The 25,549-nt window shown below is 37.4% G+C and overlaps 1 protein-coding gene across 3 annotated transcripts in view; it reads right to left on the bottom strand.

Moving 5' to 3' along the window:
• The window catches only part of HPSE2 (heparanase 2 (inactive)), a 658,038-nt gene that overhangs the window by 587,561 nt on the left and 44,928 nt on the right, over nt 1-25,549 (bottom strand). For 2 of the 3 annotated variants that reach the window (XM_081549219.1, XM_081549229.1), the window contains exon 3: nt 3,562-3,723. The exons of the other annotated variant lie outside the window; for it this stretch is intronic. In XM_081549219.1, the coding sequence (XP_081405345.1) occupies nt 3,562-3,723 (162 nt within the window). The remainder of the gene's footprint in view (nt 1-3,561; nt 3,724-25,549) is intronic. 3 annotated transcript variants of the gene reach the window in all.

Here is a 25,549-nt window from a genome sequence, read left to right as displayed (position 1 = left end):
CAAGAGTCCTCAAAAAGGAATTTTGGAAAGCATCTTGAGTAATGCCATCCATTTATAAGGGCTACATATTTCAGGCTGCCTGGAAATGAAAGTTGACTAGATGACTTTACAACATCAATTTTTCAAAAGTTGACTTCATTTCAGGATCATTCACTATGTTCTATTCACCATGCAGAATGCAGCATATATATGCATATTTGCACAAATATAATATTCCTTGTCTTCTGGGAGTTTATGTTCTAAACAAAATCCTAGAAAGTATATTGTCCCTTAAGCCTGGCTTTTAACTTTTTATTTTCTGTTTTCATTTGATTATAGTACAGGCATCTTCCACAAAACTTCAATTTATACCTTAAAAGAGAGGGGTTTGCCAAAGGAAGGGAGACAAATAATATATGTGAACCTATTCAAACCCAACAGACATCCAAATTAACCCTTAAGAAGTAGTCTTTGAATGAATTTATTCATTGTGTATACAGCAGAACATCTTCAACAAACACTGAAAATTATCACATTAAGAATCATGAAAGCACAAAGGTACAGAAGTTATGATTCTTACTCTTCCTTAAAGTCACCTACCAAACTTTCATTTTCATTTATCACTCCTTGAGCAACATGCACAGTGATATTTAACACTCTCAGATTCAAGAAGTTACAGGATAATACAGGACAAGATTATACGCATGTGTTGGAGAGTTAGTGTGAAAGAATACAGCATATTTAGAACAGTTCTATCACTGTAGTTCTCCTGGAATTCCTCCATCACCTTCATACAACCTTAGAGTTTACTTCAAAAACCCTCTAGATTAGGTAAGGCTAACATTATTTCCAATACCATGTAAATTATTCACATGAAGATTAAGACATGTTTAGTATCAGGAAAAAACACAATCCATTTTTAAAAAAATATAATGAGGACTACTTGTTTCTATTAACTGAGTTGTCACTAGGACCACAGGGTTGTTTAGAAGACCCTCAGAGCTAGAATATCATTTGCTGTCATCTGAGGGATGGCTGTTTAAGAGAGATTGTGAGCTAGAATGCAGAATATGAAGACATATCTCTCATCTCAACGCTGACAGTATGATCAACTAAGATGGAATACCTAAGAATGAGGGCTTATTTGTGAGGTAGCAGCAACAGCCATCATTTTTAGTACGCTTTTAAGTAGCTGTCATCTCCATCACTTTATTAATTTCTTACTATACTGACATTTGAATCACTTTATTAATTTTTTCCTCTACTGTTATCTTAGTTGTCCAATTTAAAAGTAAAGACTATACCAATAACTGACCACTAGCAGGAAACAATTATGATACACTGCTACCCATATACATGAAATTCTGTAAATAGTTGGGGAGAGAGGTTGAGTGATCTGTTTCTGAGATTTTGGAGGCCCAGTTTCCTCATCCTGTTCCCAAAAACTTTCATTGTTGCTATTTCAAACATTATGCCACAGTTATACAAAGTAAGTGAAACATCACCAAGCAGAAATCCTAGGGTAGGTGTTCTGAACATGTTGGTAAAGAAAGTCACTTCATTTGAGAGGTCTCTGCCCCTTCAACCTCACCCTCCTTACCAATATACATTCATCACCGAAAAGGGAAATATTTACAAAAGTTAGTTTAGTTATGTTTAAATATTATGTTTAGCTGTCTGGAGACCATGTTCTCAAAATTTATACAAGAAATCAAGGATTAAACTTCATAACAATTAGAAAACCACACTGTGTAAAATCAAAGAGTTAGTTAAAAGATATTAAAATAGTTTTACCACTGGTGCTAAAACCAAATGACTCCATCTCTTCCCAACACCTGGAACCAAAACCTTTCGAACTTTCATGTAAACAAACCAGGGCACACCAAATGCTCTGTCTGCAGCAAGGTACCACCTCTGCACAGGCATTTGGGTGAAAAATGTGGAAAATGCCTGAGGGCTCTTTGAAGCAGCTTGGGAGAAGTGAGAGCAGGAAAGAGGCTCTTCTCTAGGGTAAGTTTGTTTAGTAGAAAGTAAGCAAGTTGTCAGGGTAAAAGTTGACAATGTTGATTCCAACAGTTTGAACTGTGAATAAACATCCAAAGGGATTATGTTACTGAGAATTAGAAAAGATTCCATTGAACTCAATAGAGCACTCGTGTTTTCAAAGATAACATGCCTTCAAGCCATACTGTGGATGCACAGTTTAGGATTAGAATTACCCTAAGCTCTTTCTATGCCACATTAAAGAACACAGGATCTGACCTCTCTAATGTATGCTTTAAAATGTTAGAATAACTGAATTGGAAAATACTATACACATGTACATTTGTACATCTGAGGTAGACTAAAGAAATTTGGAGAAAAATATGTTCTTTCCAAACATCTAAACTTAAACATAGTTTTACTAACCAATTTAGGATTTATTAGCCATAAATCACTTTAAGGTTTTCCCTCCTTAATGACCTATCCAAGAACAAAAAATAGGGCCTATACTTATGAAATCCATAATCCTCTTCTCTGCTCTCTAAAGTCACATTTAAATCTGGCTTTCATCTTATGCTGTTGGGTTTTTCACCAGTTACAAGATGGAAAGTTAATAGAGACTTGTGCTTTTTCAAAAGCAAAACAACTTGGTTGCCACTCAGCAATTCCTGTGAAATGCCAGCAAGTTTGTAAAAAATTTTTAAATTTTCCTAACTTGGAGCTTACACAAGTAAGTGTGAGATGTTCATTGCCCATCAGACATTGCATCTTTTTATTTTTAATACTCATAAACAAGAAAAAACATACACTTTGATTTATTAAAGTTTATCTGAATCAATATAATGCAGATCTGCCTTGCGTACCCGTAGGAAAATGGAGGTAATTCAGACTGCTCTTCTTAGTTTACCACAAGTCTTTCATGATTCTCACACTAGAGTGTGCTATTAGAATTTTTTCCAAAGTTTGACAAAGGCATGCAATTCACATGCTCTTTACTAGCAAAGTTTGCAGCAGCCCTGCAAAAGTTGTTTCTCCTTTAAACTTTCACACATACTCACTTCCCTCCTAGAACCAAGGATGTAAGTGAATATGGCTCAGTCTCATAGCCTCTTTGCTCTTAAAAAGAAAATCAAATTCCCTAGATAGTTTCAAACTCTCCCAAAAATAGAACATTCTCAGCTCTGCCTGTGGATCATTATCTCTTTTACATTTCATCTTTATATTCACTGGGTTCACAGAAAGGGCATACACAGAAAGAGGAAAATAGCTGCTTCTTAGACACCAAATTTAGTAATTCTCTCAAATCTATTGGCACACATCTAAAAAGTCATATTTTTACAAGGCTTCATTAGGTTTTCATTGGTCCTTCTTTTGAGAACACACATGCCAAACCACCCATAACCTCAAGTCAAAATACATCTGCAAAATATAATAAATATTTTATACGAATACTCATCATGATTTTAAAAAGGATACGTGGAAAGAGACAGACAGATCATCTGAATCCCACTATAGTGTCTCCCAAGCATCAAGTTGCTAACCAATGGAGACCATCAATCTACAGTGCTCTAAGATTCCAGCCGACCCCAATACCCTTACCTGTTAATATAAGATTACTGTAAGTATTGGAGAATTGCTCCTTTAGAAGAACCAGATGCATCTGAGCCGCCTTCTCCCGTTGGAGCTCCAGCATAACATCAGGGTGCTGGGCAATCTTGCAGCCTTTCTGTTTATCCAAGGCAACATCACTTCGAACGATGTCTAAAAAAAAAAAGAAGGAAGGCAGGCAGCAAAAACAAACAGATAAAACAGAAACTATATACACAAAGTCCTATTTCACCCAATATGACAGAATTTGTAAACTACTGCATTTTCATCAAAATGAAAAGATTCAGAAATAATAAACCTTAAGCGTCTCCCACTTAACAATGCATCCTAAAAATTTCTCTGGTCATTTCCAAAATCTTTGGAGATTTCTGTTTCTTAGTTTTCTCTGACCTCATTTAAGATTCTCACTCCTTTGTTCCCCTTCTCAGCTCACCTCCAGGAATTATTTACCTTCTGGGGCATTTTTTTTTTAATTTTATGAAGAGTGACTTCATTATTTGAGACTAGGGCCTTTTCTTAACATCTTTTACCCTGCTGCTGCTGCTGCTGCTGCTGCTGCTAAGTCGCTTCAGTCGTGTCCGACTCTGTGCGACCCCATAAACGGCAGCCCACCAGGCTCCGCTGTCCCTGGGATTCTCCAGGCAAGAATACTGGAGTGGGTTGCCATTTCCTTCTCCAGTGCATGAAAGGGAAAAATGAAAGTGGAGTCGCTCAGTCGTGTCCGACCCTTAGCGACCCCATGGGCTGCAGCCTACCAGACTCCTCCGTCCATGGGATTTTCCAGGCAAGAGTACTGGAGTGGGGTGCCATTGCCTTCTCCACTTTTACCATGGGGAAAAATAATACAATCTTTCCTGAATACTAGTGACTATGAAGGTCATTGTCATGTAGCAATCTGAAAGGCAACTCTAGAAACTTTCAAGTTTTACATAACAAATGGAAGAGTTTTAGGGAGAAAATGCTAAAAAAAAAAACAAAACAAAAAACAACTGTTGACACCAATGGCTTTGGAAAAGAACAACTACTGCTCATGTCAATAGTACCAATAGGAAAGATTTGGCTCTTTAAGCGATATCATTGACACCTAAGAGAAAACAAGGCAGGAGACATGAATGGTGGGCCATCATTCTGTGCAAAAGGTTTTCAAAAATATCAAAAGAGTCCTAAAAGAAAAGCTCAGATATAAAAACAAACCCATGACAATTGAGCATTAGGATGTATGGTTCACAAAGATTACCCAAATGTGAGACTAGTGCTCGCTCACTTTAAATAAAAACACAGAAGCTGGTTGGAAATAATGCAATATTTATACATAAACATATTTATACTAATTTCTACGATGTAGGCAACAAGATGAACTCATTTAACAATCAAGTAAGTAACTAATCTCAAAGATATTCTGAGCCTTGAATACAAAATTAGAATAAAATCAAGAATACACTCTAGTTTACAAGAAGATCATTAATCGAAGGTAATAGGAATAATAAATACCATTTATTTAAATAATAAATAAACACCATTTATTTAAATTACAATTTAAATTTTTTAAATACAGTGCATCATTAAATTCTTTGAACCACTGATGAAAGCAAACATTGTTAACTGGCTGACCTATATCCTAAACACAGTATATTCACCTTTGCCTTCCTCTATTATAGAGACTGAAAAGCCAAAATATACAATTCCCCAGCTTTCCTTGAAAGTCATGAGTAGCCATGTATCATACTTCTGGCCAATGCACTGCAGGCATATATCCCTAAGGGGTTCCCTGGCCAAATTAAAAGAGAGAACCTCACTAAGAAAAAAGTTTTTTCCTTGAGTGTTTTAATCTTTTCTATTCTTTATGCCTGAAATATAACAAAAGGCCCAAAGTTATAATAGCCATTTGGTGGCAATGACTCAAAAAGCACAAAGGCAAAAGTCTTACACACTAAAGATGGTGAACAGGAAGATGAGAAGAGCTTATGCCCCTAATGTCATTATTGAGCTATCATATTTGTGCTCAAAAGCCTATCTTTTCTTTCTTGTTATGTAACATAAAGGCACTATTTGTTTAAACCATTAATGTGTGCTTAGTCGCTCAGTTGTGTCCAACCCTTTGTGATCCCATGGAGTGTAGCCCTCCAGGCTCCTTTGTCCATGGAGATTCTCCAGGCAAGAATACTGGAGTGGGTTGTCATGCCCTTCTCCAGGGGATTTTCCCAACCCGGGTCCCCTGCACTGCATGCAGATTCTTTACCATCTGAGCCACCAGGGAAGCCCAAACCATTAACAGTAAGCTATTTTTTGAAATCCTAATCTGTTTTGTTGTGGTGCACAGGCTTCTCATTGCTTTTCATTGCAGTGACTTCTCTTGTTGTGACCACTTTACTTGCCTCCTGAGAAACCTGTATGCAGGTCAAGAAACAACAGTTGAAACCAGACATGGAACAATGGAATGATTCAAAATTGGCAAAGGTATGTCAAGGCTGTATATTGCCATCCTGCTTATTTAACTTATATGCAGAGTATATCATGCAAAATGCCAGGCTGGATGAAGCACAAGCTGGAATCAAGATTGCCGGGAAAAATATCAATAACCTCAGATGTGTATATGACACCACCCTTATGGCAGAAAGCAAAGAGGAACTAAAGAGCCTCTTGATGAAGGTGAAAGAGGAGAGTGAAAAAGCTGGCTTAAAACTCAACATTCGAAAAACTAAGATTATGCCATCTTCTCCCATCACTTCATCGCAAATGGAGAAAAAAATGGAAATAGTGGCAGATTTTATTTCTTGGGCTCCAAAATCACTGCAGATGGTAACTGCAGCCATGAAATTAAAAGATGTTTTCTCCTTTGAAGAAAAGATATGACAAACCTAGATAGAATATTAAAAAGCAGAGACATCACTTTGCTGACCAAGCTCTGTATGGTCAAAGCTATGGTTTTTCTAGTAGTCATGTATGGATGTGAGAGTTGTATTATAAAGAAGGCTGAGCACCGAAGAATTGATGTTTCAAACTGTGGTGCTGGAAAAGACTTTTGAGTGTCCCTTGGACAGCAAGGAGATCAAACCAGTCAATCCTAAAGGAAATCAGTCCTGAATATTCATTGGAATAATCATTCACTGATGCTGAAGCTAACGTTCTAATATTTTGGCCACCTGATGTGAAGAGCTGACTCACTCAAAAAGACGCAATGCTGGGAAAGATTGAAGACAAAGGGAGAAGCAGGCGGCAGAGGATGAGATGGTTGGATGGCATCACCGACTCAATGGACGTGAGTTTGAGCAAACTCTGAGAGGTAGTGAAGGACAGGGAGGCCTGGCGTGCTGCAGTCCATGGGGTCACAAACAGTCAGAGACAACTTAGCAACCAAACAACAACAATCTGTTTTGTAATCCTAAATGATAATGAGTAATATTATTATCCCTAATTTATACATGGAAAAACTGAGCTCCACAAAGCTTAAGTGACTTGCTCAAGTTCACAAATCATGGTAAGTCCCAAATCCCCAAATTTTCGAAGCCAAATTCACTGATTGTTCCAGAAGTTACTCCTATATAGAAACTCATGAACTTAATAGTATAGTAATTGATAAAACTGAGGAACCAAAAAGAAAATCTTCTTATACTATACAGTAGCATACTACAGCTGATCTATCCAGAAAAGAAACATGGATGATACTTTCCAAAAAAAATTACAAAACTTGTACCAAAATACACTGTAATGAAGAAAGAGGGGTTTCAATTATCCTGACATCTTCTGATAGAAATCTAACTCAAAGAACAGAATATCTACTAAGCTATTTCCTATCTGACAAACATATTGTTCAGAAGGCAGAAGAAGCAATAACTGATATCCTCAATGTCATTTAATCCAGAAACTTGAAATAAAATGAACAAATTACCTTAACATTAAAAATAGTAAGAAAACAATGGGCACAGCCTAACATACATCCTAAACTTTTAAAGTACATTTCAACAATGTTTGTGGAAAACATAGATTTGCAATATAGACTTTTTTTTTGAGGTACAGTTGATTCATAATATTATATTATATTAATCTCAGGTATACAAGTTCATGATTCAGTATTTTTATATTAATAGTTATTTAAAGTTATTATAAAATGTTGGCTATATTGCCTGTGGTGTACAATATATCCTTGCGGGTTATTTATTTTATACATGGTAGTTTGTACTTCTTAATCCCTTGCCCCTATTTTGCCCCTCCTTCCTTTCCTCTACCTACTGGTAACCACTAATTTGTTCTCTATATCTGTCTTTTCTGTTTTGTCATATTCATTTTTTGTTTCATTTTTTAGATCATTCCATATGTAAGTGATAATATACAGTATTTGTCTTTCTCAGACTTATTTCACCAAGCATAATACCCTCCAGGTCCATCCACATTATTGCAAATGGCAAGATTTCATCTTTTTACGGCTGAGTAATATTCTACTGACCCATCAACAGATGAAAAGATAAAGGTAAGATAGAGAGATAGATCACAACAGTGACCAACTCCCAGTCAGTCATATGATTTACAAATATTCTTCCCACTCAGTAGATTGTCTTCATTTTGGCAATGGTTTTCCTTGGCCATGTAAAAGCTTTGAAGTCTATTTGTTTATTTTTGCTTTCATTTCTCTTTATCTTAGGAGACAGATCCAAAAAAATATTTCCATCATTTATGTCATATAGTGTTATGCCTATGTTTTCTTATATGAGCTTTATGGTTTCTGTTCTTACATTTAGGTTTTTAAACCACTTTGAATTTACTTTCTTGTGATAAAGCAGTCCAGTTCAATTTATTTACATGCAGCTACCCAGTCTTCCCAGCACCACTTACTGAAGAGACAGTTTTTCCCCATTGCACATTCTTATCTCTTCTGTCATAGACTAATTGACCATAAATGTGTGGGTTTATTTCTGGGCTCTCCCTTCTGTTTCATTGATCTATGTCTGTTTTTGTGCCAGTACCATTTGGTTTTGATTACTGTAGCTTTGTAGTACAAGCTGAAGTCAGGGAGCATAATACCTCTGGATCTGTTCCTCTTTCTCAAGATTGTTTTGGCTATTCAAGGTCCTTTGTGCTTGCATACAAATTTTAAAGTTAAATGTTCTAGTTCTGAGGGAAAAAATGCCATTGGTATTTTGATAGGGATTGTATTGAACTACAGACTGCTTGGGGTAGTATGATCATTTTAACAATATTTATTCTTCCAATCCATGAACAAGGAGTATCTTTTCATCTGTTTGTGTTATATTCAATTTCTCACACCAGTATGTTAAAAGTTTTCTTAGTACAGGTCTTAGGTAGGTTTCTTCCTAGGTATTTTATTCTTTTTGATGTGACTGTAAATGGGATTCTTTTCTCTTTCAGATAGTTTGTTGCTGTATAGAGATGCAACAAATAGATGTATGTTAATTTTGCAACCTGCAGCTTTACCAAATTCATTGATGTGCTGTATTAGTCTTCTGGTGGCATTTTTAGGATTTTCTATGTACAGTATCATGTCATTTGCAAACAGTGACAGTTTTACTTCTTCCTTTCCAATTTGGATTCCTTTTCTTTCTTTTCCTTCTCTGATTTCTGTGGACTTTCAAAACTATGTTGAATAGAAGTGATGAGAGTAAACAAACATCCTTGTTACTCATCTTAGAGGAAATGCACTCAGCTTTCCACCATTGAACATGATGTTATTAACAGCTGTATGTTTATCATAAATGGCCTTTACTATATTGAGGTATGTTTCCTCTATGCCCACTTTCTTGAGATTGTTTTATCATAATTGGATGTTGAACTTTATCAAAAGCATTTTCAACATCTACTGAGATGACCACATGGCTTTATTCTTCAATTTGTTAATGTGATGTATCACGTTGATTGATTTGCGAGCACTGAAAAATCCTTGCATCACTAGGATAAATTCCACTTGATCATTGTGTATGATCCTTTAATGTATTGTTGGTTTCAGTTAGCTTATGTTTTGTTGAGAATTTTTACACATCTATGTTCATACAGGTAACTGCTGCAATTTTTTTTTTTGCGATTTTTTTTTTGTCTGGTTTTGGTATCAGGGTGATGCTGACCTCACAGAATAAGTTCAGAAGTGTTCCTTTCTCCGAAATTTTTTCGAGTAGTTTCAGAAGGACAGGTATTAATGTTTGGTAGAATTCAACTATGAAGCCATCTGGTCTTGAACTTTTACTACTGATTCAATTTTGTTACTGTTAATTAGTCTGTTTGTACTTTCTTCCTGATTTGGTTGGGAGATTATGTATTTCCAATGTCTATTTTTTCTAGGTTGCCCATTTTATTGGTGTATAGCAATCTCTTATGACCCTCTGTATTTCTGTGCTGTCAGCTGTAAATTCTTTTTCATTTCTGGTTTTACTGACTTAGGCCCTCTCTCTTCTTTTTTTTTTTTGATGAGTCTAGTTAAAAGTTTATCAATTTTGTTTATCTTTTCCAAGAGCCAGCTCTTAGTTCCACCGATCTTCTCTATTTTTGTTAGTCTCTATTTCATTTATTTCAGCTCTGATCTTTATGACTTCTCTCCTTCTGCCAAATTTGGGTTTTGTTTGTTCTTTTTCTAGTTCCTTTAGGTGTAAGGTTAGTTTGTTTCTTTGATATTTTTCTTCTTTCCTGAAGTAAAGCATAAGTCACTATAAACTTCCTTCTTGGAACTACTTTTGCTATATCCCATTAATTTTGGATCATTGTGTTTTCATTTTCACTTGTCTACAGATATTTTTTATTTCTTCTTTGATTTCTTCACTGATATATTGGTTGTCTAGTAGCTTATTGCTTACTTTCCACATGTTTTTCCCTTAACTACTGATAGTGGATATGGATGATTTTTTACTACTTTTGTGTTTTAACATTTCCACTTGCTTTGTATGTCATTGACTTACTACCCTTACTGTATATTTGTCTTTCCAGAGAGCTTTTTCTTTTCATAATTTTCATGTTTCTAGTTATGATCATTTCTTTTCCACTTAGAAAAACCTTTTGAACATTTTTGTAAAGATCATTTTGTGGTGCTGAACTCTTTTAGGTTCTACTTGTCTGCAAAATTTTTGATTTCTCCAAATATGAATGAAACCCTTGCCAGGTAGAGTACTCTTGGTTGTAGGTTTTCCTCTCTCATAGTTTTAAATATATCATGCCACTCCCTTCTGACCTACAGAGTTTTTACTGAAAAGTCAGCTGGGCCTTATGGGAGTTCTTTTATAGGTAACTCATTCCTTTTTCCCTTCTTGCTTTTAATATTCTTTATTTATCTTTAATTTTTGCCACTTTAGTTACAATGTGACTTGGTGTGGGCCTTTCGAATTGATACTGTTTGGAATTTTTTGTGGTTCCTGGACATGGATGTGTTTCTATTCCCAGGTTAGGGAAGTTTTCCACTCTTATGTCTTCAAATATGCTCTCTGCCATTTTCTCTCTCTCTTCTCCTTCCAGGACCCCTACAATGAGAATGTTAATATACCTGATATTGTCTCAAAGTTCTCTTACACAGTCCTCATTTTTTCTTCTCTATTCAGCTTCAATGACTTCCACTATTCTGTCTTCCAGCTCACTAATCTGTTCCTCTATATCATTTAAATTACAGTTTATTCTTTCTCGTATATTTTTTAAATGTATTTTTGGCTGCTGGGTCTTTGTTGTGGTGCACAGGCTTTCTCTAGTTGCAGTGAGTGGGAGGTACTCTCTAATTAGGTTGTGTGGGCTTCTCATTGTGATGGTTTCTCTTGTTGCAGACCATGGGCTCCAGAGCAGGAGGGCTTCAGTAGCTGCAGCATGCACCCAGAAGTTGCAGAGTGCAGACTCTGGAATGCATGGGCTTCAGCAATCATGGCACAAGGGCGTAGTTGCCCCTGGCATGTGGGATTTTAGTTCCCGGACCAGGGATTAGACCTGTGTCCCCTGGGTTACCAGGGAAGTCTCCCTTATAGTGTATTTTTTATCTCAGTTATTGTAATCTTCACCTCTGCTTGGTCTTCATCTTTATATTTTCTCTTTGTTTAAAATTTCTAACTTCTCATACTATTGATCCATTCATCTCCCAAATTCTTCGATTATCTTTATAATCAATACCTTGAACTCTTTATTGGGTAGATTGCCTATCTCCACTTAATTCTTCTTCTGGGATCTTATTTTGTTCTTGCATTTGGAACTTGTTCCTGTTGCTGCATTTTGCCTAATTTGCTGTTTTTGTTTCTATACATCTGGTAGGTTGGTTATATTTCCAGACCTTGGAGAAGGCACCTTTTGTAGGAGACATACTATGCATCCCAGCAGCATACTCTCCTCTCCATACGGTCACCAAGCCATATGCTCTAGGCAGGCCCCCTATGTGGGTTGCATGGGTCCTCCTGTTTTGGAGGACTATTACTGTGGGTGGTCTCATAGGCATGGCTGGCCTTGGTTCAGTTGATTACCAGGCCCTGCCTCATGTGGAGGTTGCTGGCTGCTGGTTGAGGAGCTGGGTCACAAGGTGGCTGTCTGTGGAGTCATGAGGTGTTCTGGGGCTAGTGCTGGCTCACTAGTGGGCAGAGTCAGGTTCTGGAGTTGGTGGGACCTGGGTTCCTGGATCTAGTATTGGCCTATCAGTAGGTGGGGCTGGTTCCTGACACAACTGGCTGCACATTCTAGGGTGTCCCAAAGCTCATGTTGGCCTGCTAAGTGAGGCTGGATCATGAAGTGGCTGACTGAGGAGTCCAAGGTATCTCACAGCTGGTGTTAGCCTGCTGTGGGGGTGGGGGTCGGGGAGTGAGGCAGGAGGCCCAGAGGATCCCAGTGCTGGTGTCAGCCTGCTGGTTGATGGCATCAGGGCACAGGGGATCATGGGGTTAGTGGTGGCTTACTGGTGGGCAGAGCTGGGTCCCAGGATCTCTGCCTACAGGGCATTGGTATTGGCCCACTGGCAAGCAGCCAGCTCCTAGTGCAGCTGGCTGAGGGATCCAGGGCATCCCAAAACTTGTATCAGCCTGCTGGTGAGTGGGGCCAGATCCCAAGACAGCTGGCTGAGGGGCCTCAGGTGTCTCAGAGCTGGAGGTGACCAGCTGATGGGCATGCTGGGTCCTATACAGCTGGCTGCAAGGTTACAGTGGTCCTAGGACTGGTGGCCACACACTGGTGAGTGGAGTTGGGGCCCAGGGAATCCTGGAGCTGGTGCTCGCGCACTGGTGGGTGAAGCTGGGTCCTAGATCTAAAGTCAGTCCACTGGCAGGCAGAGCTGGGTTCTGAGGTCTCTGGCTACTGGGCCCAGGGGTCCTAGAGCTGGTGTTGGCCCACTGATGGGCAGGACTGAGGATGTTGGAGTTATGTGGCTAATGTTGGCTCACTCACTGGTAGATGGAGCCATGTCCAAGATATCTCGAGCATAGCCCTGGTGGTCATGGAGTTGGTGTTGGCCCATTGGTAAGTGGGGTTGGTTGCAGGGTCCGAGGTATCCCAAAGCTTATTCCAGCCTGCTAGCAGGTTGTCTGGGTCTTGCCATGCAGGCTAAAGGCCTGCAATTGTCCTGGGGCTGATGTTGGCCCACTGATGGGCCAAGGCTCTGGCTGCAGGGCACTGGGTGTCCCAAGATTAGTGCCTGCAATGGGGTGTGTGTGGTCCAGTCCTCAGCCCTCTGGAGGACATGGCCTTGTCCCAGGGTGGCTGTGGGCTTCAGTGATCTTAAGGCAGTCTGTCTGCTGGTGGGTGGGACTGTGTCATTGCCAGCTAGTTGCTTGGCCTAAGGCATTTCAGTACTGGTACCAATAGGCTGCAAGTGAGATCAGGTCCGGCTGCCAATAAGTTAGAGGAAGAATTCCAAATAGGCACTTGCCAGAATCAGTGTCCACATGGTATAATGAGCTCCCTAAATGGCTTCTGCCAGTGTCTATGGTCTCAGGGTGAGCTCCAGTTGCCTCCTGCCTCTACAGGAGGTTCTCCAAGATGAGGAAGTAGTTCTGACCCAGGCTCCTTTCAAACTACTATTTCTACCCTAGGTCCCAGAGAGTGTGGGATATTTTGTATGCCCTTTAAAAGGGGAGTTTCTACCTCCCACAGCCCTCTTGGTCTCCTGAAAGCAAGCCCTGCTGGCCTTCAAAGTCAATCATTCTGAGGGGTTCATCTTTCCAGTACAGGACCCTCAGTGGGGGAGCCTGCTATAGGACTTAGACCCATGAGTCCCTGGGAAGAAACTCTGCAATTTTATTTATCTTCCCCTTTTTGGGTCACCCACCCAAGGGTATGAGTCTCTACTATAGCACAGCTCCACCCTTCCTACCCGTCTTACTGTGGTTCCTTCTTTATATCTTTAGTTATAGAAGGTCTTTTCTGTTATATTCTTGTTTTTCTCATCAGTAGGTGCTCTATAAATAGCTGTAATGTTGGTATGCCCATGAGAGGAGGTGAGCTTAAGGTCTTCCTATGCCACCATCTTGGTTAAACTCTCTGTAGACTATTTATTCAAGCCTAATCTGTTTAAAATTGTATTAAAGACTAGACAAACACAAAGCAAGGATACTTATCAAAGATGTACAAGGCCATGGGCATAGGAAAGAGTTAATATTATAGATGTGTGCATGCTTGTTGCTCAGTTGTGTCCAACTCTTTGTGGCCCCATGGATTATAGTCTGCCAGGCCCCTCTGCCCCTGGAATTTTCCAGGCAAGAATACTGGAGTGGGATGCCATTTCCTACTCCTTTACCACTGAGCCCCCTGGAAAGCCCCCCTAATACCATACACAAACAAAAACTCAAAATGGATTGAGAGCTAAATTTAAGGCCAAACACTACAAAACTCTTAGAGAAAAACATAGGCAGAATATTCTTGGCATAAATCACAGCAAGATCTTTTTGATACACTCCCTAGAGTAAAGAAAATAAACATAAAAATAAACAAATGGGACCTAACTAAACTTAAAAGCTTTTTGCATAGCAAAGGAAATCTTAAACAAAACGAAAAGACAACCTATGGACTGGGAGAAAATAATTGCAAACAAAGCAACTGACAAAGGATTAATCTCCAAAACATACAAACAGCTCAATATAAAAAAAAAAATTCAATCAAAAAATGGACATAAGATTAAATAGACTTTTCTCCAAAGAAGATATACACTTGGCCAACAAACACATAAAAAGAAGCTCAATATCACTAATTATTAGAGAAATGCAAATCAAAACTACAATGAGGTATCACCTCACACTTGGCAGAATGCCCATCATCAAAAATCTATAAACAACAAATGCTGGAGAGGGTGTGGAAAAAAGTGAACCCTCTGACACTGTTGGTGGGAATGTAAATTGAAACAACCACTATGGAGAACAGTATGGAAACTCCTTAAAAAACTAAAAGTAGAACTACCATTTGACCCAGAAATCCCAGGTAAATGCCTTTGACTGGGCATATACCCAGCGAAGAAACAAATGTACCTCCATGTTCATTGAAGCACTATTTACAATAGCCAGGACATGAAAGCAAACTAAATGTCCACTCACAGATGAATGGATAAAGATGTGGTACATACATATAATAGAATATTACTCAGTCATAAAAAGGAATGAAACTGGATAATTTGCAGAGACATGGATGGACCTAAAGACTCTCATATAGACTGAAGTAAGTCAAAAAGGAAAAAATAAATATATTAATACATATATATGGAATCTAGAAAAAAAATGGCATAGATGATCTTATTTCAAAGCTGAAACAGAGACACAGACATACAGAACAAATATATAGATACCAAGGGGTTTCCCTCTCTTCTTGAGAAGAACTAGGAGATTGGGATTGACATATATACACTATTGATACTGTGTATAAAATAGATAACTGACAAGAAACTATTGTATAGCACAGAGAACTCTACTCTTTGTTGACATAAATGGGAAGAAAATCCAAAACAGAAAGAATATATGTATGTGTATATATGTATATGTACACATACATACAAATATATAGCTGATTCACTTTGATGTACAGCAACTAACACAACATTGGAAAGCAACTATATTCCAACAAAAATTAATTTTAAAAACCTTTAAAAATGAGTAGAAGTTTATCTTAACTGAAATAGAACTAATTAGTTCTTACTTAATCTGATGAATGACATGTCTACCCTGAATATTCCACATTAAGAAAAACATTTCTGACAGCAAGATGCTTAGTTTCCTTTATAGAGGTTTATGAATTATTGATATTTCTATGGCGGACTAACTATTAAGTTTATATTTATATATAAGTTCTACATTATCAGAGAGATTGATTGAATGAGATGGTAAGAGGGGTGCAATTACAATTAAATCAAATCTCATACTTGTTGGATGAACAACAAACTGGAGAACAACAATTCCAAAGACATTCTCCCAGTGTTGTAAAGGTTCTGAATCCCACGTTAGGCTTTCCAGCATGAGGATTCAGCAAAGGGACTAGGAATTTCCACGGAATCTGACTTTGAGGGCCAGTAGGACTTCCATGGGACTGGCAGAAATAAAGACTCCACTCTTGTAGGACACACACAAAATCTTGTGCACATTAAAGTTCTACATTATCAAATAGTTTTTGCCTCTTAAAGCTTTAATTGATATGTTTATAAAAGTTCCAAAATATAAAATAATAATTCACATAGTTTTAAAGATTACAGTAATTAATTTTGCAAACTCAACCTCTCAGCATAAATACTATTTTGCAAATTACATCTATTTAATCCTTAAATTATGTAAGTTTGTGGAGGAAAATTTTGCACTTTTATAAAAATAGATTAACTATTAAGAAGAAAGATATCAGTCTTACTCTGCAATCTTATTAAAAATCAGTAACATCAGTGACACATACTTACTGTCCCTACTTCCTGTTTTCTAAAATATTGAGCAAATAACACTAACTTGTAAGAAAAAGATACAGATAAAACAAAATATTTTTGGTGTGCATAGTGTCCTGACCTGGCAGTCTGGTGAGAAGGGCGACTGGAATATTTGCATATTGTATTGCATAATGAGACCAATGCAAAATGCTTGCAGCTCGTGTAAAAGACAAGGTGGCATATTTTCAGCTTTAATGGGGACACTCAGAAAAGTTCCAATTCTTCCTGACATTTCTTATAGTTAAATAAATGTGGTCTGGGTAGGAGTGTCTATTATGAAAATAAGAGAAGAGCAAGTCAATTATATTTCAATGACTGAACTGAAATATAACTGACTTGCTCAAATGTAATTGAGCCAAGGGTCCTCATTAAATTGATCAGAAAAATTGCAGTGTTGCTTTTCTCTATGTAGCTGATGATTAAGTTGTGTAAGAATTACATGGCCTTTTGGGGTGCAAGCCAAAATGTGCCTTAGTATTTGGAGCCAGAAATTGCTGACTCCTCCCAGAGTGAAATGTGTACTACATTGAGAAAGAAAATTATTTTCTCTTATCGGATGATGGACTTTGGAATGATATTCATGAAATTTGTTAAGATTATTGTATAAAAACTTTCATTTGTGCTTTGCTGTGAGGAAAATACCCTTTAATACAACAATGATAAGGATACTTTACATTTTCTCCAGCCAATCAGATCTAGTTTACCGGAGCAATGTTTATAATGCAGGTAAATGAATGTGTTCAAGGAATATTTAGTTTATGCTATTTTTTTCTTTTTATTTATCTATTTATTTATTTACTTATTTTGGCAACAAAGCTTGTAGGCCCAGAGATGAAACCTGGGCCTATGAAGCGAAAACACTGAGTCCTAACCACTGTAGTAGCTCAGTTGGTAAAGAATCTGCCTGTAATACAGGAGACCTGGGTTCGATCTCTGGGTCGGGAAGATCCCCTGGAGAAGGAAATGGCAACCCACTCCAGTATTCTTGCCTGGAGAATTCCATGGACAGAGGAGCCTGGCGGGCTACAGTCCATGGGATCGCAAAGAGTCAGACATGACTGTGCGACTAACTTTCAACTTTCACTTTCAACCGCTGGACTACCAGGGAATTCCTATTCTCTTTTAAATTTGTTACAAGTTTTTTTTGAGGGGGGAGATATTAAACACTCCAAGGAAAACTGCTATCTCTGCTTCTCCTTCCCATTTATGCAGAGACAATATATGTATCTTAATATGGCAACATAAGATGAACAAAGTCATTGCTTAAGAGAACAGATCCTTGCTTGGTTTTTATATTTTTGTAACATTTGAATTTAACAGCTTCAGATTCTAAGTCAGGTCTCAAAAATCAAGACACCAAGGCAACCAAACTCAAGTAGGTATTGCATACACATTAACATACAAAAGCCCCCCCAAACCTTCATTTAGTTCAGTTTTTAATATTGTGTATTTTTTTTTAAAAAAAATGAGAGATGATCTACAAAATCTGCAGCAAGACTCAAGTTCATGGAATAAAGTAACTGAGTTTTTAATTCCTCAATAGCAAAAAAAAAGAACGATTGCATTTTCTAACATTATCACTTTTCTCACTCAATGAATTGTATTTTAATTGATTACCTATGGCTTACATAGGGCTTCTCAGGTGGTGTTTAGTGGTAAAGAATCCGCCTGCCAATGCAGGAGACACAAGAGACACGCGTTCAATCCGAGTCAAACAGATTCCCTGGAGTAGGAAATGGCAACTCATTCCAGTATTCTTGCCTGGAAAATTCCATGGACAGAGGAGCCTGGCAGCTACAGTCTATGGGGCCACAAAGAGTCAGACTCAGTGACTCAACAACAGCATATTCCTATTGGCCATTTTCTTAACTGTCTTGGGTTTGTTTTTGTAGGTCTTTTTTCTTCCCTTCCTCTTTCATTCTCTTGCAGTTTGAGGACCATCTTTAGTGCTGTATTGGGGATGCTTTTTCTTTTTAGTGTGTGTATCTATTGTAGTTTTGGGGTTTGCTATTCCTAGGATGTTTTGATTCAGCAGTCTATATAAGTACAAAGTTGTTTTAAGTTTCTGGTCTCTTTCTTTCCTGGAGAAGTTCCTTTAAAATATGTTATAAAGCTGGTTTGGTGGTGCCGAATTCTCTTAACTTTGCTTGTCTATAGGTTTTGATTTCTCCATTGAAACTGAATGAGATTTTTGCTGGGTAGAGTATTCTTGATTGTAGGTTTTCCCTTTCATCACTTGAAATATATCATGCCACTCCCTTCTGGCTTGCAGAATTTCTGCTGAAAAATCAGCTGATAACCTTATAGAGATTCCTTTGTGTGTTATTTGCTGCTTTTAGTATTTTTTCTTTGTCTTTCATTTTTGTCAGTTTGATTAGTATGTGTCTCAGCATGTTCCTCCTCGGATTCATCCTGTATGGGACTCTCTGTGCTTTATCATGTTAGGGAAGTTTTCAGCTATAATATCTTCAAATATCTTCTTAGCCCTTTCTCTTTCTCTTCTACTTCTGAAATGAAAGTGAAAGTTGCTCAGTCATGTCCAACTCTTTGCGACCCCATGGACTATACAGTCCATGGAATTCTCCAGGCCAGAATACTGGAGGATTTCCTTTCTCCAGAGGATCTTCCCAACCCAGGAATTGAACCCAGGTCTCCCACACTGCAGGCGGATTCTTTACCAGCTGAGCTACCAGGGAAGCCAAAGAATACTGCAGTGGGTAACCTATCCCTTCTCCAGGGGATCTTCCCAATCTAGGAATCAAACCAGGGTTTCCTGCATTGCAGGAGGATTCTTTACCAACTGAGCTATCAGGGAAGCCCTATAATACTCAGAAGCCCTATAATACCCAACAGGTCTCCTTCTGGGACCCCTATAAATGTTGGTCCATTCAATACTGTCCCAGAGGTCTCTGAGATTGTCTTCGATTCTTTTCATTCTTTATTCTGTTCTGTGGCAGTGATTTCCACCACTCTGTCTTCCAGTTCACTTATTCATTCTTCTGCCTCAGTTATTCTGCTATTGATTCCTTCTAGTATATTTTTTTCATTTCAGTTACTATATTGTTCATCTCTGTTTGTTCATTCTTTAAATCTTTTAATTCCTTGTTAAATTTTGTTCCGCAATCATTCCTTTTAGTCAAAGAATCCACAGCTCAAGTTAACAAAGGTCATTGATTTTGACTTTGGGTTGCCCTAGTGTGTTTTTCCCCTTCTTTCACACTACTTAACAGATAGGTAAGTCTTTCTAGCCAACCTTCTCTAAGGGTGGAATGAGAAAGACAACCTATTTAAGTTTTATTTCTCTTAAGCTTTGGGGAATCAGAATTTTTTATTGAGATATAACTGATAAAACATTATAAATTTACACATATGGTAAAATGATCACCACAGTAAGGCTGGGTAACATCTGTCATGAAACACAGTCACAAATTTTTCCTATGATGAGAATTTTTAAGATTTAGTCTCTTGGCAACTTTCCAATATGCGATACAGTATTACCAATCATAATAACCAGGCTGTACATTTCATCCTTGTTACTTATTTATTTTATAACTAGAAATTTGTGCCTCCTTCACTCACTTTGCCCACCTCCTGCTTTGGCAACCACCAATCTGTTCTCTGCATCTAAAAGTATGGCTGTATTTTGAAAATTTAGATTCCATATATAAGTGAGATCATACAGTATTTGCCTTTCTTTATCTGACTTAGTTCACTGAACCTAACATCCTCAAGGTCAATCCATGTTGTCACAAATGGCAAGATTTCATTCCTTTTTATTGTTGAGTAATATTCTATTGTATATGTACACCACAATTTCTTTATCCATTCATCCACTGATGGACACTTAAGTTTTTCTCTCTCCTGACTATTGTAAACAGTGCTGCAATAACATGGGGGTGGATATATCTTTCAAGTTAGGATTTTCATTTTGTTTGGAAAACTAACCAGAAGTGGAACTGCTGGATCATATGGGAGTTCTAGTTTTCATTTTTTGAGGAAACTCCATACTGTTTTTCATAGTGGCTGCACCAATTTATATTCCCACTGAACGGCAGAGGTTCCCTTTTCTTCACACCCTCATCAACAGTGTTATTCTTTTTTTTTTATTATTATAACCATTCTAACAGATATGAGATGATATTTCATTGTGGTTTTGATTTGCATTTCCCTAGTGATGTTGAGCATTTTTTCATGTACCTGCTGGCCACCTGTAGGCCCTCCTAGGAAAAATGTCTCCTCAAATCATCTGTCCATTTTTAATGAGAATTTTGGGGTTTTTCTGTTGTTCTAGAATTGTAAGAGTTCTTTATATATTTGGGATATTGACCTCTTATGAAACATATTTGCAAATATTTTGTCCTATTAAGTAAGTTGCCTTTTCATTTTGTTGATCCTTTCCTTTTCTGTACAAGACAAAATTATTTTTAAGGCAAGAAATATTACTGGAGACAAACAGGGACAGATCATAATGATAAAAGAGTCAATACATCAGGAAGATATAATAACAATAAATGTATATGCACATAACAAGTGCAATGAAGCAAAAAAGACATGAAGCAAAATCTGGCTAAATTAAAAAAGGAATTCAACAGTTCTAGTTGGAGATTCAGTACTCCACTCAGTATTTGATAGAACTAAACAGAGAAACAGTAAGGGTATCAAACATTTGAAAAATATTATCTACCAATTTAGCCTACTGACATTTATAGAACATACCAAACAAAAGCTGAGTACACTATGAAACAATTAGGATATTCCTATGCCAGGCCATAAAGTAAATCCAAACAAACAACTTCTAATCAAGGTATGACTCAAAAACTCACAAGGGAAATTAAAAAATATTTTGAACTGAATAAAATGGAAGCAGAAAAATATCAAAACTTATAAAACAGAGCCTAAATGAATAAAGAGAAAATTATAGCTGTACACACCTATACTATTAGATAGGAAGAAAATATTATTAGATCAGTAATGTAAGTTCCCACTTACAAGCTAGAAGAATTAAAAATTAAACACAAAGGTAGAAGATAATAAATATTTCTATTGATTTCTATTATGATAGAAATTTATGAAACAGAAAAAAGTGAAACAACAGAGAAAATCAATGAAACAAAATACTGCTTCTCCTAAAAGATAAACAAAATGGGAAAACCTTGAGCTAGACTGACAAAGTAAGAAGACACAAATTATCAAAACCAGGAGAGGAAAAGCAATTTTGAAAGGTTATATATTATATGATTCCATTCATATAATGTTTTCAAAATGACAAAATTATAGTAATAAAGAATAGATTATAAGTAAGTAGCATGAGGTTGTTGTTCTTGTGTGATGCAACAGTTCTGTATTCTGATTGCTGTATTTTTTTACATAAATTCATGTATGTAATAAAATTTCATTAAAATTAAACACACACACAAAATAAATATGTGTAAAACCTGGTGAAATACAAATAAAGTCTGTAGTTTAGTTAACTTTACTATGCATTTTTATAAATTTTTATGAGTCTACAACTATTTCAAAATAGTTTAAACAGAACTTCAGACTTTTTTAACTTCATGTGCATGCTATGCCATTTCTGTCATATCCAACTCTTTGTGAAAGTATGAACTGTAGCTCGCCAGGCTCTTCTGTCCATGGTATTCTCCAGGCAAGAATACTGGAGTGGGTTGCTATGCCCTACTCATTTGAAGGTATGAAGTTTTTAACTTCATACCACAAACAAAAAAAGTTAATTCAAAATGGGTCATATGTCTAAATATAAGAATTAAAGTTATTAATTTTCTAGAAAATGTAGGAAAAAGTCTGCTTCCTTAGGTTAGGTTAAGAATTTCTCAGTTATAAAACCAAAAGTACAATACAGAATGGAGAAAAAAACAATGAACTGAACTTCACCAAAAGTAAAAGACTTTAATCTTTAAAAGACATCATTAAGAAAATGAAAAAACAAAAAGAAATAGAACCTAACTAAACTTAAAAGCTCTTGTATACCAAATAAAACCACTGCTAAAATGAAAATACAGCCTACTGAACGGAAAATATATTTGTAAATGATATGACCAATAAAGGGTGATTATCCAAAATACATAAGTAGCTTATACAACTGAATAATTAATACTGCAATCACACAGATGGATCTGGAGGGTTTCATTCTTAGTGAAATAAGTCAGGAAAAGACAAACATATAAATATATGGAATAATCTAAAAAATGAAACAAAAGAATAAATATAAGAAAACAGAAAAAGGCAGATACAGAGAACAAACTAGTAGTTACCAATGGGTAGAGGGAAAGAAGGAGAGGCAACATAAGTATATAATAAATAAGCTACAAGTATATACTGTACAAAATAGGGAATATAGCCAATATTTTACAGTAACTTTGAATTGAGTATAATGTATAAAAAAATTGAATCACCATTTGCAGACCTAAAATTAATATAATACTATAAATCAACTATACTTCAAATTTTTAAAAAATTAAGAATATGAAAAGACAGCTGAAAGAAAACATTTTAAAATCACATATATGATAAAATATATTAATACTTCTTAATAAAAAACTAATAATCTAATTTTAAATGGTCAAAACATCTGAAGAGACACTTCATCAAAGAAGATATACAAATTTATAGTAAGTACATGAAAAGTTGTACATCAGTAGTCATTAGGAAAATGTAAACTAAAATCACAAAATGGTGCTACCCCTGTGATACAAAAGACTGACAATACCAAGTGTTAACAAGGATGTAGAAAAATACGAGCCCTCATACATTGCTGGTGGGAATGTTAAAACAGTACAGCTACTTCAGAAAACACTTTAGCAATTTCTTAAAAAGCCAAACTTAAACCTAATGTGTGTGCTAAGCTGCTTCAGTCATGTCTGACTCTTTGTGACTCTACGGACTGTAGCCCACCAGACCCCTCTGTCCATGGGATTTTCCAGGCAAGAATACTAGAGTGAGTTGCCATGCCCTCTTCCAGGGGATCTTCCCAACCCAGGGACTGAACCTGCATCCCCTGTGACTTCTGCATTGCAGGCAGATTCCATACCACTGAGCCAACAGGGAAGCCCTAAACCTACAGTACAACCCAACAAAACCACCCCTAGCATGTTCATAGCAGCATTATTCACAATAGCCAAAAGGTAAAAGTAGCTCAAGTGTCCACTGACAGATAAGTAAACAAAATGTGGTAGATATACAAAGGAGTTCGGTCTTAAAAAGAAGGAAATTCTAACACATGCTACAACATGGATGAATCTTGAATACATTATGCTAAATGAAATAATCCAGCCATAAAAAGGCAAATACTCTGATTCTACTTGTATGAGGTACATAGGGTGGTTGCCAGGGAACTGGGAGAGGGGAGAATGGGAAGTTATCTTTCAATGGCTATAGAGTTTAAGTTTTACAAGATTTTTAAAGAGTTCTTGAAGATGAATGGTGGTGATTGTTGCACAACAATGTGAATGTACTTAACACCATTTAATCGTACACTTAAACATGATTCAGTACAGTTCAGTTCAGTCTCTCAGTCGTGTCCAACTCTGCAACCCCATGAATCGCAGCATGCCAGGCCTCCCTGTCCATCACAAACTCCCGGAGCTTACCCAAACTCATGTCCATCGAGTCGGTGATGCCATACAGCCATCTCATCCTCTGTCGTCCCTTTCTCCTCCTGCCCCCAATCCTTCCCAGCATCACGGTCTTTTCCAATGAGTCAACTCTTCGCATGAGGTGGCCAAAGTATTGGAGTTTCAACTTCAACATCAGTCCTTCCAATGAACACCCAGGACTGATCTCCTTTAGGATGGACTGCTTGATTCTCCTTATAATCCAAGGGACTTTCAAGAGTCTTCTCCAACACCACAGTTCAAAAGCATCAATTCTTTGGCGCTCAGCTTTCTCCACCATCCAACTCTCACATCCATACATGACAACTGGAAAAACCATAGCCTTGACTAGATGGACCTTTGTTGGCAAAGTAATGTCTCTGTTTTTTAATATGCTATCTAGGTTGGTCACAACTTTCCTTCCAAGGGATAAGCGTCTTTTAATTTCATGGCTGCAATCACTATCTTCAGTAATTTTGGAGCGCAAAAATATAAAGTCTGACACGGTTTCCACTGTTTCTCCATCTATTTCTCATGAAGTGATGGGACCAGATGCCATGATCTTAGTTTTCTGAATGTTGAGCGTTAAGCCAACATTTTCACTCTCCTCTTTCACCTTCATCAAGAGGCTCTTTAGTTCTTCTTCACTTTCTGCCATAAGGGTGGTGTCATCTGCATATCTGAGGTGATTGATATTTCTCCCGGCAATCTTGACTCCAGCTTGTGCTTCTTCCAGGCCAGTGTTTCTCATGATATACTCTGTATATAAGTTAAATAAGCAGGGTGACAATATACAGCCTTGACCTACTCCTTTTCCTATTTTGGAACCAATCTGTTGTTCCATGTCCAGTTCTAACTGTTGCTTCCTGACCTGCATACAGATTTCTCAAGAGGCAGGTCAGGTGGTCTGGTATTCCCATCTCTTTCAGAATTGTCCACAGTTTATTGTGATCCACACAGTCAAAGGCTTTGGCATAGTCAATAAAGCAGAAATAGATGTTTTTCTGGAACTCTCTTGCTTTTACGATGATCCAGTGGATGTTGACAATTTGATCTCTGGTTCCTCTGCCTTTTCTAAGACCAGCTTGAACATCTGGAAGTTCTCGGTTCACGTATTGCTGAAGCCTGGCTTGGAGAATTTTGACCATTACTTTACTAGCATGTGAGATGAGTGCACCTGTGTGGTAGTTTGAGCATTCTTTGGCATTGCCTTTCTTTGGGATTGGAATGAAAACTGACCTTTTCCAGTCCTGTGGCCACTGCTGAGTCTTCCAAATTTGCTGGCATATTGAGTGCAGTACTTTCGCAGCATCATCTTTCAGGATTTGAAATAGCTCAGCTGGAATTCTGTCACCGCCACTAGCTTTGTTAGTAGCATCACTATTGACTTCACATTCCAGGATGTCTGGCTCCAGGTGCGTGATCACACCATCGTGATTATCTGGATCGTGAAGATCTTTTTTGTACAGTTCTTCTGTGTATTCTTGCCACCTCTTCTCAATATCTTCTGCTTCTGTTAGGTCCATAC

This window comes from Giraffa tippelskirchi, chromosome 2, assembly GCF_054371585.1.
Source record: "Giraffa tippelskirchi isolate mGirTip1 chromosome 2, T2T-mGirTip1v1.2.pri, whole genome shotgun sequence".
NCBI classification, from domain to species: Eukaryota; Metazoa; Chordata; class Mammalia; order Artiodactyla; family Giraffidae; genus Giraffa; species Giraffa tippelskirchi.
Note: the sequence above shows the minus strand (reverse complement) of the source record. Positions and strands in the feature narration are given on the sequence as shown.